This window comes from Triticum urartu, chromosome 5A, assembly GCF_056163025.1.
Source record: "Triticum urartu cultivar PI428250 chromosome 5A, HENAU_Tu73, whole genome shotgun sequence".
Lineage (NCBI taxonomy): Eukaryota > Viridiplantae > Streptophyta > Magnoliopsida > Poales > Poaceae > Triticum > Triticum urartu.
Window position 1 is genome coordinate 372,829,125 of NC_141877.1, and position 15,532 is coordinate 372,844,656.

The 15,532-nt window shown below is 41.4% G+C and overlaps 1 protein-coding gene across 5 annotated transcripts; it reads left to right on the forward strand.

Moving 5' to 3' along the window:
• Positions 1-864: 864 nt before the first annotated feature.
• Positions 865-5,577, forward strand: LOC125508990 (myb family transcription factor PHL7). 5 transcript variants are annotated; one of them, XM_048673813.2, is made up of 7 exons: positions 865-1,147; positions 2,613-2,821; positions 3,455-3,531; positions 3,620-3,662; positions 3,741-3,798; positions 4,429-4,498; positions 4,889-5,577. In XM_048673813.2, exons 2-7 carry the CDS (start codon positions 2,680-2,682, stop codon positions 5,357-5,359), a joined length of 861 nt encoding a protein of 286 aa, XP_048529770.1. In that variant the 5' UTR covers positions 865-1,147; positions 2,613-2,679; the 3' UTR covers positions 5,360-5,577. The 5 variants fall into 5 exon arrangements, with proteins under 5 accessions (XP_048529770.1, XP_087382213.1, XP_048529774.1 ...); XM_087526087.1 differs by having other exon boundaries at positions 886-1,147; positions 2,690-2,821; XM_048673817.2 differs by having other exon boundaries at positions 887-1,147; positions 2,624-2,821.
• Positions 5,578-15,532: the final 9,955 nt, after the last annotated feature.

The window sequence follows — 15,532 nt, forward strand, 5'->3', positions numbered from 1 at the left end:
TAGTTGGGTGTGACGGAGAGAAATAGAAGATCACAAGCACGCCCGCTCGCCTCGCTGGGCTCGGGCGGGGGCGGTGCATGTGCGACATGCACGCGAATGGTTTGCCAAATCGATAGAGGCGCGACTTCCTTTTGTCGTTTATTTTTTGATGTCTTGGCAGACAAGTTAAATATTTCTTGTTCTGTAAGTAAACAAATTATAATCCAAAAATCAGTTTGAGTAATGCTTGTGAAACGATACCGCCTTTGGTCTTATTGTACGTACTGCTACTGGCGCGGCCAAAGGCACATCGAAAACGCGTAGGGTTTTGCTTCATCTCGTAACTTGCGCCGCTATCGTAATCTACTTCATCACAAACGCCGCTGTGCAACGGTGTGCGGAAGAGCAGGTCTCCGAAACCGTTCGTTCTTGCAATTCTGCACTAGGAGAGAACAAATTAAATTTTTGGGAAGCATTCTGCCCGACTGCTCGAGTTCGTCATTACAGGTCGTCTTTCATCCAAGTCAGGCGGCTCTACTCAGCATCGTCTTCATCACCGTCAGCAACAGATCGTCATCAACAACGTCGCTCCTACTTGTTACTATTGTTTATATAGAAATCTGTTTTCATTATCTACTCCCAAATTTACAGACCTGTTACTATTGTTTATATATAATCTGTATTCGCTATCTACTCCAAAATTTACAGACATGTTACTACTTGTTTGTATATAATCCATTAATCTTAGCTGCGATCAGTTAGCAGGAAAGCAAGATTGGGTCTTGGAAGAAAGATTTTGGACCCAGAATACCGCTGAGCTAGAAAAGTTACCATACTGAACAAAAGTGCGTCTTACACAAAACTTTATAATACAAGGACTTAACTGAAAATAGCTGCAAACCAGTTTGTCTTGGGCAGGTTTGGGCTGAAATCTGGTCCTTCCGAGCCGGTAGCACAGACAGAGAAGGTGGGAGGCGAATCTCGTGGAATTCTCTCTCCACTGCTCGCCGGAAACCAAGAAATCGCCAACCCACGAATCTTCCCTCACAACCAGTCCACACCGCCGCGCCAAGTCCCGATCTTGCCGGCCGAGCTGCACTCCGGCCGTCCCCAGTTCCCCGGCTCGACCCTCCCGCCACGAATTCGGACGGCTCGTCCACCCTGGCAGGTGAGAAATCCTCGAATTTCTTCTTCAATTTGTTTTGGCCGCGGGGAGGATTCCCGAATTTTACCTGTCTCGTTTCCCCACCTCTTGCCTGGCCCAAGTAGTTTCCATGGGTGGTCGGGGCCATTTGGGGGAAGAAAGGGGCGAGAAGAGCCCTCGTGAGGCTGACATGGTGGGCCCACGTTCTGTGGGGGATGGCTGGCATATGGTTTTTCATCGGGTTCTTGGGGCATCGTAGCCCCTGACGACAACCTGGCGATCAGCAGCTGTTATGTTGGGGGTTGCTCATCTTCTTGCCCTGATAAAAGTGCGAGCTTCCATGGAATTCATATTTTGTATCGCTGGTCAGTTGTTTCTAATGAGAGAATAAGAGGCTGGGATAGCATAGCAAACAACCATCATCATGGTTGTATTTTGGATGAAGTGGCAAATTCCTCTTACATAGGAGGAGTTGAGAACACAGAAACTCTTGGAACTACCGATTTCCTGTACTAGCGTTAGTAGGATGAATTGGCGTTAAGAAATAAAAACTTTTGTTGGAACCTTGGCTAGAGGTTTCTTTGAAAATTTCAGCAGCCCCTTTGGTCCATAACGGGGCGGGACTCATTCTATTATGATTCTTTAGATTATTCGCAATTGATGGCCGCTTGGATGACTAGAATGGCTCATTCGAGCCACCACCTCGCCTATTTGTATCCGTGCTGTTTTGTCTTGCTTAGTGGCCATGAAATTGACCTGTCTGAGCTGATCCAGGATCGCAATAGTATGAGATGGTGCACCGTCCCAGCTGTGGGCACAAGTATTCCAGTATCAGTTTGTGTTGCCTCTGTGACTTGTATGATTTGATTGATCTGCCTTGTAAACAGAACGACCAGTGGAATGATGAGATAAAGGTATTAGCGTGGATGAAAACAGAAAATGGCTGTTCCCTCTAGCATTCTGGGTAGAATATGAGAATTTTAGCTGTTTGCTATGGCAAACGACATCTCTGTAGGCTGTTAGTGCTCTCAGTATTATCTAGTACTACCTCCGTAAACTAATATAAGAGCGTTTAGAATACTAAAGTAGTAATCTAAACACTCTTATATTAGTTTACAGAGGGAGTACTAAATTAAATTAAACACTCCCCGTTGTCTTAAATCCAATGTGTGGTTAGTCTTCCCTGAAGTACCCGGGTTCTGTATGAAAATTGCCATATCTTACTGCTTTTTGTTTGAGGTGTCTTAATAGGGCATTAACTACCTAGCAAATCATCATACATGTTGCAAGCTGGTGGTCTTTCTCAGTAGATAGGGAGTGAAATATGTCACGGCACCTTCATATTAAGTAGTTATATTTTGTACTTTCATTAATGCAAATTGTTGGTGATCACTGCATGTCAGACTCCCCCTTCTATTAAAATAGCATGGTTCTCTAAGGAAATAAAATAGCTTTTTCTATTTGGTTCCTTACATCATTTTTTCCCTAGATGATGAACAGTATATCCACCAGCACTAGAGTCTAATCGTAGCAACTCAGTCGCTCACCTGCAGCAAATGGAATCAGGTGAAAACAACATGGGCTCGAATGATGGACCAAACAGCAAAGCTAGCTTGGCTGCGAGGCAACGCTTACGGTGGACAGATGAGTTGCATGAACAATTTGTGGAGGCTGTTACTCAACTTGGCGGTCCTGATAGTACGTATCCACACTGCAACTGTGCTTCATTACTTCTTTATATGAATACTATTTCTTCTTACTGTGTAATCACTTTATGGGACTAGATAATGTAGTTTATTTGAAATCTAAAGGTGATATAATTTTACATTAATTCATTTATGTTACATGACATTGTTATATCTAGTGAAGTTTTTAGTATAGTTTGAAAATACCAGACATTCTTAAAAGTGACAATAGCATGTAAATATATGATGCCGTGGAACTCAAAACATTGTTCTAAGTAGAAAGCTTATATATGGTTTTAAGCTGTCACATTATCTCAATACAACATCATATAAGCTTGGAATAAGTGAGAGAATTGTACCAAGCAAGAAGCCCTTTTAAGTGAGAGAATTGTAGCTTGATTTTTAAGACTTCCAAATCACTTGGGTGAGGATCTCCATCCATCTAAGCAATTAATAACTTTTATCAGTATTTTCTTATGTTATAAAAGTGAAACGTAAGAATGTACTTAGGTTGTACTTATCTGTCTGTTATGTGCATTCGCACCTTTATTTGCTACAGTAATTATATAGGCTTATTATGCTTCTGCTGGCACTTTTTTTTTTGAACTTTGCTTCTGCTGACACTTGAATTCCTCAAATGCAACAGGAGCAACTCCTAAAGGAGTTTTGAGAATTATGGGTACACCGGGATTAACAATATACCATGTGAAAAGTCACTTGCAGGTACATCTTGTTTAACAGTGCCACTTGGCCTTTGGCAATATATTAACTCTTAATTTCTGATATTGAATTCCTCTATTACTGTTTTCAGAAATACAGGCTAGCAAAGTACATTCCTGACTCTTCAGCTGATGGTAGGTGAACACACTTCTCATATACTTGGTATTGTGATGTTTTTTTCAGTTCTTTCCTAATATGTATCTCTCGTGTAGGTAACAAGGCTGATAACAAAGATCCAGGGGATTCACTAGCAGGACTTGATGGATCCTCGTATGTATAATGACCAGTTATAATCTCCATTAAACAGTAACTTATGTAAACTGTGACTGGCATGGCATGAGATGCAAGTACTGCAATGTATGCCGTATTCTACAATGCACTAAGAAATTCATCTAGCATAGTCAACTCACTTATTTTACCACTCTTTAGGTTTGCATGCTGCTCGACAAACACATGCTAACTGTGGTTCCTCAGTAATTAGAAACATGAAAAAATTAGGGTGCAACCATAATCTAATTGAAATCTCTTATTTTATACTGATGAGTAATTTCTGCAAAATGGAAGTGTTCAATTTATTTTATTCTGTTCATCAATTTTTGGCCTTGAATACCCTCAGGTACACAAATACTACGCAGCAACGAAAACACGTTGATATAGCTTCAAACTGATCCATATGCATTTTTATCTTCCTTTATTTGAAAGATGTAATTTCGTTGCTTTTTGTTGGTTTATCCATGCTATGCTATCCGTAAGGGGCAAGTCTTTTGCTAATGTATAGCGACCTTTTTCTTGGAGACTTCAATTTCACTTTTGGAATTAGTGTCTTTCAGTTGATGCTGCTCCCCTGTTTTCCTCAGTTTTCCCTAGGGACGTTTGATCGTCGAGCCTTTTTCTTTACAGTGGAATGCAGATATCTGAAGCCCTGAAGCTGCAGATGGAGGTCCAAAAGCGGTTGCATGAACAGCTTGAAGTAAGTTTTTTGTTTGCGTTCCAAAAGCAGTCCAAACGCAAATGCTTGTAAAATACTTTATTTGCTGTGGTGAATTAAAAAACATGGGTTTTTCCATTCTAAAAACAGAGGAAATTTTTTAGTCAGCTAGAGGCAAAAGCAAGTCCGTTCCTAATATTGTCAACTTCCACGCTTCTTCTAGTAATGGCTGCGAAGTCTGCATTAGAGACATTGTTTGCGTTTCGGTTTGTAATCTCATTCATATTTCCGAACTTGCAAATTAAGTAAATAGTTAGGTTTAATTGACCAGATGCATTAGTTGCATGCTTGCATAGCGGTAAGTTCATCAATAACCTACAATTATATAAAGTAGAGATCAATGATAAGATGTGCTGATAACATTTTCTTTAGGTACAAAGGCAGCTACAGCTGCGAATCGAGGCACAGGGAAAGTACCTTAAGAAAATCATAGAAGAGCAGCAGCGTTTCGGTGGCGGTGGTATAAAGTCTGAAACACCTGGTGCAGGAGCTACTGTCACAGCGTCGAGCGATCAGTTCCCCGACTCTGAGAGGACAGACCCCTCAACTCCTGCACCCACATCTGAATCTGCATCTCAAGGTGCAGCTTTCAAAAGAGACAGTGGAAGCCAGACTGAAGCAATCAAGAGCCCATGTCACGATGAACCGCTGCTAACAGCAGATTCCAACTGTCATCCCGGTTCTCCTACTCTCAGTCCGAAGCACGAGAGGGCAGCAAAGAGGCAGCGAGGCAGCGAGGCTGAATTCCCGGAGGCCGAGTTATCCCTTCCGCAGCATATCTTCGAGTCGAGCTCGGGGCCGGAGTTCCAGCAATGTGCGGTGCCCTACTACTCGGGTCATTAGCCTCCCGGCAGCTACATTTTGGCAGCATCTTAGAATGGTGTCATCTAAGGGGATATGTTGTATGTTGACAAAAGTTAGGTGTTTCCAGGTGGTTGTTTACATGATGCATACTTACACATGACATCTATATCTTGCATTTGTAGCGCCTTGACTTGTAACCTTATTGGCAGATGAGTTGACCAGTTTGGGTGGGGTGGGCACTGTTAGCCTGTTTTTTACATGCTATGTTTTCTACTCTTGTTCTTGAGTCTTAACACCAAGTTTATCTTGCTATGCAATTTGTTATGAGGATGATTGATGGTCAGAAATAAGACGATTAGCAGTGTTCTCATGTCAATGCCCCCTTTTAAGTGTGTACTTCGCACAAAATATAATAAAAAAATTATACCATCAAAAGTCTAGACAAAATCCCAAGTAAACATCTACAAACTTTTTTGAAAGAACATCTACTAACTTGAAACTTGTGTGCTCCTTCCATTCGGACATATAGGGCCTAATTTGCATTTTGAGATTTGCTTTGATTGTCAATAAAAGTAATACTATATGAGATGTTTGCTATAAAAATATATCACTAGAAACTAGTACCCCTTTGTAAAGAAATATAAGAGTGTGATTAGATCACTGAAGTAGTGATATAAACGCGCTTATATTACCTCCGTTCTTAAATTCTTGACTAGATACATTCGTACGTAGATAAATATTCCCTCCGTCCGGAAATACTTGTCGAAAAGATGGATAAAAATGGTTGTATTTAGAATTAAAATATGTTTAGATACATCCATTTCTCTGACAAGTATTTTCGAACGGAGGAAGTATAAAACAAGAATTTTGAGACGAAGAAAGTATTTCTTTACAAGGGAGTAGTTTTAATATGAATTCAACGATGTACTTTTTGTGGCAACTGTTAATTCAATGGTATAGTTCAAGGGGCTCCTGCCTGGTGTTACGTGCCCCTTGTTCGTCTTTTTCCTGAGGAAGACTTGTATAGGATCCGTCCTTAGATGAGATCAACGAAATCTATCATTTTGAAGATACAAAACATGTTAAAAAACTATGAAACTTTTTGCAGACATTCATCCATCTTTGATGTACAATCTCAAAAAGTTTCAGCTCCTAATTTGAACTACACTTTGGGCACGTTTGGTTGCATTGGGTGAAAAGTGCCTGCATTTGAGCCACATCCCAATCCAGCCTGGTTTAGCAAAAACAGGCAACAAACCAACATCTGCATGTTGTTTAGTTGTCTGCATTGCATTAATGGCCACTTTAGGGCCGGCTGTTTGGTTGCCCGCATTTGTGCTTAAGAGTGAGCAGGTGCAACCCACAACTGTTTGGATGCATACAGGTTTGTGTTCTGTTCACCCCATTCAAGTGTGGTGGCCTTACCACCACATTAGGCACAACAGCAGGTAGAGCACTACAAACAGCACAGAAAACTAGCAGCTAAACAAGCTAACATCGCATAAACAATCAACTAAACAACAGATAAGAGCAGATAAATAGCAACTAAACAACACATTTGCTAACCGGACTTAAATTTAACGACAATTGGGGCATCACATGCCCCCTGCTTCACCATAGGGTGCTTAACCCTGGACAAAATATTAACAGTTCACGCCAAGTTCTCCGATCACCGATGCAACAAACTAATTATGAGTTCATGGAAACTACTTCAGAAGGCGACTTCAGGGTCACCGATGCAGCTCGTGCCGGTTGCAGCGAACCTTGCACCCGATGGAGCTATCGTGGTTGTAGATTTGAACGTTGAGGCCTAGGCCAGAGATGCGCAACACGACGAGGTCGTCGGGGACGATCCCGTGACGACGACAGAAGTAGTGCTAGGTCCGGCCAAGCACCATCTGCCCCTCGAAGGTCTGAACCTGCACCTAGAATTCGCACCACTAATTTGCAGACAGCCTGACGATGCGCTTGGTCTTCAGCACGAGCCACTACCTCATCACCTCTTAGAACTTGGGAGGGATGATGAGCATGGCGAGATCCTCCTTGTGCATGATTTGCACATAGAAGCGAAGCGGCTCTCGAGATCCTTCCTCGTGCCCGGTCCTAGGAGCTCGTCCCCTTGAACGTGGCTGGCTCATGAAGGCGACCCTTCCAGGCAGGTACACCCTCCGGAGCCAGCGGTTCGTAGGGATGAAGTCCATAACATATTTGAAGGAAATATGCCCTAGAGGCAATACTAAAGTTGTTATTTATATTTCCTTATATCATGATAAATATTTATTATTCATGCTAGACTTGTATTAACCGGAAACTTAGTACATGTGTGAATACATAGACAAAATAGAGTGTCCCTAGTATGCCTCTACTTGAATACCTCGTTAATCAAAGATGGTTATGTTTCCTGACCATAGACATGTGTTGTCATTTGATGAACGGGGTCACATCATTAGAGAATGATGTGATGGACAAGATCCATCCGTTAGCTTAGCATAATGATCGTTTAGTTTTATTGCTATTGCTTTCATCATGACTTATACATGTTCCTCTGACTATGAGATTATGCAACTCCCGAATACCGGAGGAACACATTATGTGCTATCAAACGTCACAACATAACTGGGTGATTATAAAGATGCTCTAAAGATGTCTCCAGAGGTGTTTGTTGGGTTGGCATAGATTGAGATTAGGATTTGTCAATCCGTGTATCGGAGAGGTATCTCTGGACCCTCTCGGTAATGCACATCACTATAAGCCTTGCAAGCAATGTGACTAATGAGTTAGTCATAGGATGATGCATTACAGAACGATTAAAGAGACTTGCCGGTAACTAGATTGAACTAGGTATGATGATACCACGATCGAATCTCGGGCAAGTAACATACCGATGACAAAGGGAACAACGTATGTTGTTATGTGGTTTGGCCGATAAAGATCTTCGTAGAATATGTAGGAACCAATATGAGCATCCAGGTTCCGCTATTGGTTATTGACCGGAGATGTGTCTCGGTCATGTCTACATAGTTCTCGAACCCATAGGGTCCGCACGCTTAACGTTCGATGACGATTCATATCATGAGTTATGTGAATTGATGACCAAAGGTTGTTCAGAGTCCCGGATGAGATCACGGACATGATGAGGAGTCTCAAAATGGTCGAGACATAAAGATTCATATATTGGAAGGTTAAATTTGGACACCGGAACGGTTCGGATCGTTTCGCATGAGCTTCGGAGTACCGGGGGTTACCGCCCCCCCGGGAAGTTATTGGGCATCATGGGCCTAGTGGTGGAAGAGAGGAGGTCGGCCAAGGAGTGGCACGCGCCCCCCAAGCCCAATCTGAATTGGGTTAGGGTTGGGTGGCGGCCCCCCTTTCCTTCTCTCCTCCTTCTCCTTCCCTCCTTCTCCTACTAGGAATAGGAAAGAGGAGGGGAATCCTACTTGGACTAGGGAGTCCTAGTAGGATTCCCCACACCTGGCGCGCCCCCTTAGGGACAGCCACCTCTTCCCTCCCCTCCTTTATATACGTGTCCATGGGGCATCCCATAGACACACAAATTGATCTTTTAGCCGTGTACGGTGCCCCCTCCACAGTTACACACCTCGGTCATATCATTGTAGTGCTTGGCGAAGCCCTGTGTCGGTAACTTCATCATCACCGTCACCACGCCGTCGTGCTGATGGAACTCTCCCTCGGCCTCAACTGGATCAAGAGTACGAGGGACGTCACCAAGCTGAACATTTGCTGATCGCGGAGGTGCCATGCGTTCGGTACTTGGATCGCGAAGACGTTCGACTACATCAACCGCGTTATTAAACGCTTCCGCTTTCGGTCTACGAGGATACGTAGACACACTCTCCCCTCTCGTTGCTATGCATCTCCTAGATAGATCTTGCACGATCGTAGGTAATTTTTTTGAAATACTATGTTCCCCAACAGTGGCATCCGAGCCAGGTCTATGCGTAGATGTTATATGCACGAGTAGAACACAACGAGTTGTGGGCGATAATATTCATACTGCTTACTAGCAACGTCTTACTTTGATTTGGCATTATTGTTGGATGAAGCGGCCCAGACCGACATTACATGACCGCGTTCATGAGACTAGTTCTACCGTTGTGCTTCGCACACAGGTGGCTAGCGGGTGTCTGTTTGTCCAGCTTTAGTTGAATCGAGTTTGACTACGCCCGGTTCTTGTTGAAGGTTAAAACAACACACTTGATGAAAAATCATTGTGGTTTTGATGCGTAGGTAAGAACGGTTCTTGCTAGAAGCCCGTAGCAGCCACGCAAAACTTGCAACACAAAGTAGAGGGCGTCTAACTTGTTTTTGCAGGGCATGTTGTGATGTGATATGGTCAAGACGTGATGAGATATAAATTGTGGTATGAGATGATCATGTTTTTGTAAAAGTTATCGGCAACTGGCAGGAACATTATGGTTGTCTCTTTATTGCATAAGATGCAAGCACCATATAATTGCTTTACTTTATCACTATGCGATAGCAATAGTTGCAAAAGCAATAGTTGGCGAGCCGACCATGTGCCGACACGTTGATAGAGATCAAAATGATGGAGACATAGTGTCATGCCGGTGACGATGGAGATCATGACAGTACTTGATACGTCTCCGTCGTATCTATAATTTTTGATTGTTCCATGCCAATATTCTACAACTTTCATATACTTTTGGCAACTTTTTATATTATTTTTGGGACTAACATATTGATCCAGTGCCCAATGCGAGTTCCTGTTTGTTGCATGTTTTTTGTTTCGCAGTAAATCCATATCAAATAGAGTCCAAACAGGATAAAAACCGACGGAGATTTTTTTTGGAATATATGTGATTTTTGGGAAGAAAAACCCACGCGAGACGATGCCCGAGGGGGCCACGAGGCAGGGGGCGCGCCCCAGGGGGCAGGCGTGCCCTGGGCCCTCGTGGCCATGCCGTAAAGCAGTTGATGCCCTTCTTTCGCCGCAAGAAAGCTAATATCCGGATAGAGATCGTGTCAAAATTTCAGCCCAATCGGAGGTACGGATCTCCAGGAATATAAGAAACGGTGAAAGGGTAGAATCTGAGAACGCAGAAACAGAGAGACGAATCCAATCTCGGAGGGCTCTCGCCCCTCCCACGCCATGGAGACCAAGGACCAGAGGGGAAACCCTTCTCCCATCTAGGGAGGAGGTCAAGGAAGAATAAGAAGGAGGGGGGCTCTCTCCCCCTCGCTTCCGGTGGCACCGGAGTGCCACCGGGGGCCATCATCATCACCGCAATCTTCACCAACAACTTCACCACCACCATCACCAACTCTTCCCCCCTCTATGCAGCGGTGTAACCCCTCTTTTACCCGCTGTAATCTCTACTTAAACATGGTGCTCAACGCTATATATTATTTCCCAATAATGTATGGCTATCCTATGATGTTTGAGTAGATCCGTTTTGTCCTATGGGCTATTTGATGATTGTGATTGGTTTGAGTTGCATGTTTTATTATTGGTGTTGTCCTATGGTGCTCTCCGTGTTGCGCAAGCGTGAGGGATTCTCCGTGTTATGCATGTCTTACTTATCAAAAACTATTGCGATCCCCTATACTTGTGGGTTATCAAGACCTTTTTCTGGCGCCGTTGCCGGGGAGCAATAGCGTGGGGTGAATATTCTCGTGTGTGCTTGTTTGCTTTATCACTAAGTAATTTTTATTTGCTGTTCTTAGTTGTTCTTTATCTTTAGTTATGGATATGGAACACGAAATACCAAAAAAATAGGTGTACTTGCTGCTCATGGAGATGAGGAACCTCGTAAAACCCTCGATGCTCGTTATGTGACAGATATTACGTACTACTTTGATAATTCAGAGAAAACCCCATTCAATTTGGTAATGGGAGACACGTTGGATCAACATGAATACTTTAGGGATTATCGCTTGACTCGAAAAGGGAAACTATTATGGGATCAAATTTATATGTTGAAATGGTATGCTAGGCAACTATGCTTGAGATATGATTATACTTGTTGATCTAGGATGAAGGCTCCACACCTTCCCTTTTTATGCAAATTTAATGACAATGAAACTTTGGCTTCTTATGCTAGAGGTATATATGACTATTATGATGTGGAACAAATAGAAGAATTTGTTGATTTTATGGGTGCTTATGAAATTGAATCTATGTTCAAAGAATATGAAAATCTTTATGATGCTGTCTACAGACCTGAAAATTTAGCTATCCTTAAATATTGTTATGAGAATTATGCATACAATTCCGATATTGATGCGTTTATTGAGAAAGTCTCCGCTGTCCCAGAAGAGACTAATATTTTGCAGGAATCTATGGAAGAAGAAATTGATGAAACTGTGAGCCCATTGGATGAAAAAGATGAGGAGGAGAGCGAAGAACAAAAGGAGGAAGAGCGGATTGATCACCCGTGCCCACCTTCTAATGAGAGTAACTCTTCAACTCATACATTGTTTAATTTCCCTTCATACTTACCGAAGGATGAATGCTATGATAATTGTTATGATCCCATTGATTCTTTTGAAATATCCCTTTTTGATGATGCTTGCTATGCTTGTGGCTAAGATGCCAATATGAATTATGCTTATGGAGATGAACTTGCTATAGTTCCTTATGTTAAACATGAAATCGTTGCTATTGCAGCCACACATGATAGTCCTATTATCTTTTTGAATTCTCCAAACTACACTATATCGGAGAAGTTTGTGCTTATTAAGGATTATATTGATGGGTTGCCTTTTGCTACTACACATGATGATTTTGATGAGTATAATATGCATGTGCTTGCTGCTCCTACTTGCAATTATTATGAGAGAGGAACCATATCTCCACCTCTCTATGTTTCCCACACGATAAAATTGCAAGAAACCGTTTATACTGTGCATTGGCCTTTACTATGTGTGCATGAATTGTTCTTTTATTGCATGCAGATGCATAAGAAGAGAGTTAGACTTTGTCATTACATGATATACGTTGCTTTGTGCTCACTACTAAATTACAAATCATTGCTAATTAAAATTGGCTTTGATATACCTTGGGATCCGGGTGGATTCACTACTTGAGCACTATATGCCTAGCTTAATGTCTTTAAAGAAAGCGCTGCCAGGGAGACAACCCGGAAGTTTTAGAGAGCCATTTATTTCTGTTGAGTGCTTTCATATAGTTTAGAAACAACAAAAATAAAGAGGGAAACCCAAAACTTTTTCAAAAAGAAAAGCGAAAGTGAGAAAGACAATCATTGTTGAAGTGGGAGCTGGCCTTGAACTTTGTTCATGCTCACGGAAACTTTGTGAATCTTGATTACAGAAACTTTTCAACAAAAAATAATTATCCCCTTGTACAATTCCATTGTATTATAAAAATAATGTGCCAAGGTTTGCCTTTAGGATGTTTACTTTGCTTGTTGGTTTGTACGGTGCAGGACAGAAACTTTGGCTGTAGTGCGCGATTTTACATTTTTTACTGGAACGTCAAATGGTTCTAATTCTTTTTGCACTGTATTTCTATACAAATTTTTTATTTTTCCTAATTTTGGAAGAAATTTTCAAGTATCAGAAGTATGGTGAATGTTCAGATTATTACAGACTGTTCTGTTTTAGACAGATTCTGTTTTTGATGCATAGTTTTCTTGTTCTGATGAAACTATCGATTTATATCAATGGATTAAGCCATGAAAAAGTTATATTATAGTAGCTACAATGCCAAAATAAAATATGAATTGGTTTGCAACAGTACTTAGAGTAGTGATTTGCTTTATTATACTAACAGATCTTACCGAGTTTTCTGTTGAAGTTTTGTGTGGATGAAGTGTTCGATGATCGAGAAGGTCTCGATGTGAGAAGAAGGAAGAGAGGCAAGAGCTCAATATTGGGGATGCCCAAGGCACCCCAAGTAAATATTCAAGGATACTCAAGCGTCTAAGCTTGGGGATGCCCCGGAAGGCATCCCCTCTTTCTTCAACAAGTATTGGTATGTTTTCGAATTCGTTTTGTTCATGCGATATGTGCAATCTTGGAGCGTCTTTTGCATTTAGTTTTCATTTTTATTTTATGCACCATGCTGGTATGAGATAGTCCTTGGTTTATTTATAGAATGATCTTTGCACTTCACTTATATCTTTTGAGTATGGCTTTATAGAATGCTTCATGTGCTTCACTTATATCATTTGAAGTTTGGATTGCCTGTTTCTCTTTACATAGAAAACCGCCATTTGTAGAATGCTCTTTTGCTTCACTTATATTTGTTAGAGCGTGGGCATATATTTTGTAGAAAGAATTAAACTCTCTTACTTCACTTATATCTATTTAGAGAGATGACAAGAACTGGTCATTCACATGGTTAGTCACAAAATCCTACATAAAACTTGTAGATCACTGAGTATGATATGTTTGATTCCTTGCAATAGTTTTGCGATATAAAGATGGTGATATTAGAGTCATGCTAGTGGGTAGTTGTAGATTAGTAGAAATACTTGTGTTGAGGTTTGTGATTCCCGTAGCATGCACGTATGGTGAACCGTTATGTGATGAAGTCGGAGCATGATTTATTTATTGATTGTCTTCCTTATGAGTGGCGGTCGGGGACGAGCGATGGTCTTTTCCTACCAATATATCCCCCTAGGAGCATGCGCGTAGTACTTTGTTTCGATGACTAATAGATTTTTGCAATAAGTATGTGAGTTCTTTATGACTAATGTTGAGTCCATGGATTATATGCACTCTCACCCTTCCATCATTGCTAGGCTCTCTAGTATCGCGCAACTTTCGCCGGTACCTTAAACCCACCATATACCTTCCTCAAAACAGCCACCATACCTACCTATTATGGCATTTCCATAGCCATTCCGAGATATATTGCCATGCAACTTCCATCATCATCATATACATGACTTGAGCATCATTGTCATATTGCTTTGCATGATTCTAAGATAGCTAGCATGATGTTTTCATGGCTTGTCTGTTTTTTGATGTCATTGCTACCTAGATCATTGCACATCCCGGTACACCACCGGAAGCATTCATATAGAGTCATATCTTTGTTCTAGTATCGAGTTGTAATATTGAGTTGTAAGTAAATAAAAGTGTGATGATCATCACTATTAGAGCATTGCCCCAATGAGGAAAGGATGATGGAGACTATGATTCCCCCACAAGTCGGGATGAGACTCCGGACTTTAAAAATAAATAAAAGAGGCCAAAGAAGCCCAAATAAAAAAAGAGGCCAAAGAAGCCCACCAAAAACACAAAAAATGAGAGAAAAAGAGAGAAGGGGCAATGTTACTATCCTTTTACCACACTTGTGCTTCAGAGTAGCACCATGTTCTTCATATAGAGAGTCTCTTGAGTTATCACTTTCATATACTAGTGGGAATTTTCATTATAGAACTTGGCTTGTATATTCCGATGATGGGCTTCCTCAAATGCCCGAGGTCTTCATGAGCAAGCAAGTTGGATGCACACCCACTTAGTTTCAGTTTGAGCTTTCATACACTTATAGCTCTTAGTGCATCCGTTGCATGGAAATCCCTACTCACTCACATTGATATCTATTGATGGGCATCTCCATAGCCCGTTAATACGCCTAGTTGATGTGAGACTATCTTCTCCTTTTTGTCTTCTCCACAACCACCATTCTATTCCACCTATAGTGCTATGTCCATTGCTCACGGTCATGTATTGCGTGAAAGTTGAAAAGGTTTGAGAACGTCAAAAGTATGAAACAATTGCTTGGCTTGTCATCGGGGTTGTGCATGATGTGAATATTTTGTGTGGTGAAGATGGAGCATAGCCAGACTATATGATTTTGTAGGGATAACTTTCTTTGGCCATGTTATTTTGAAAAGACATGATTGCTTTATTAGTAGGCTTGAGGTATTATTGTTTTTATACCAAATGATAGACTATTGCTTTGAATCACTCGTATCTTAATATTCATGCCATGATTAGATATGTGATCAAGATTATGCTAGGTAGCATTCCACATCAATTTTTTTATCATTTACCTACTCGAGGATGAGCAGGAATTAAGCTTGGGGATGCTAATACGTCTCCATCGTATCTATAATTTTCGATTGTTCCATGCCAATATTCTACAACTTTCATATACTTTTGGCAACTTTTTATACTATTTTTGGGACTAACATATTGATCCAGTGCCCAGTTCCAGTTCCTGTCTGTTGCATGTTTTTTGTTTCGCAGTAAATCCAT

Excerpts from the sequence above, each read along its gene's own strand:
- LOC125508990 (XM_048673813.2), top strand. The coding sequence starts at position 2,680 with ATGGAATCAGGTGAAAACAACATGGGCTCGAATGATGGACCAAACAGC. Across the intron at positions 3,532-3,619 it reads ATGTGAAAAGTCACTTGCAG|AAATACAGGCTAGCAAAGTA; the intron begins GTACATCTTGTT and ends TACTGTTTTCAG. Across the intron at positions 4,499-4,888 it reads GGTTGCATGAACAGCTTGAA|GTACAAAGGCAGCTACAGCT; the intron begins GTAAGTTTTTTG and ends CATTTTCTTTAG.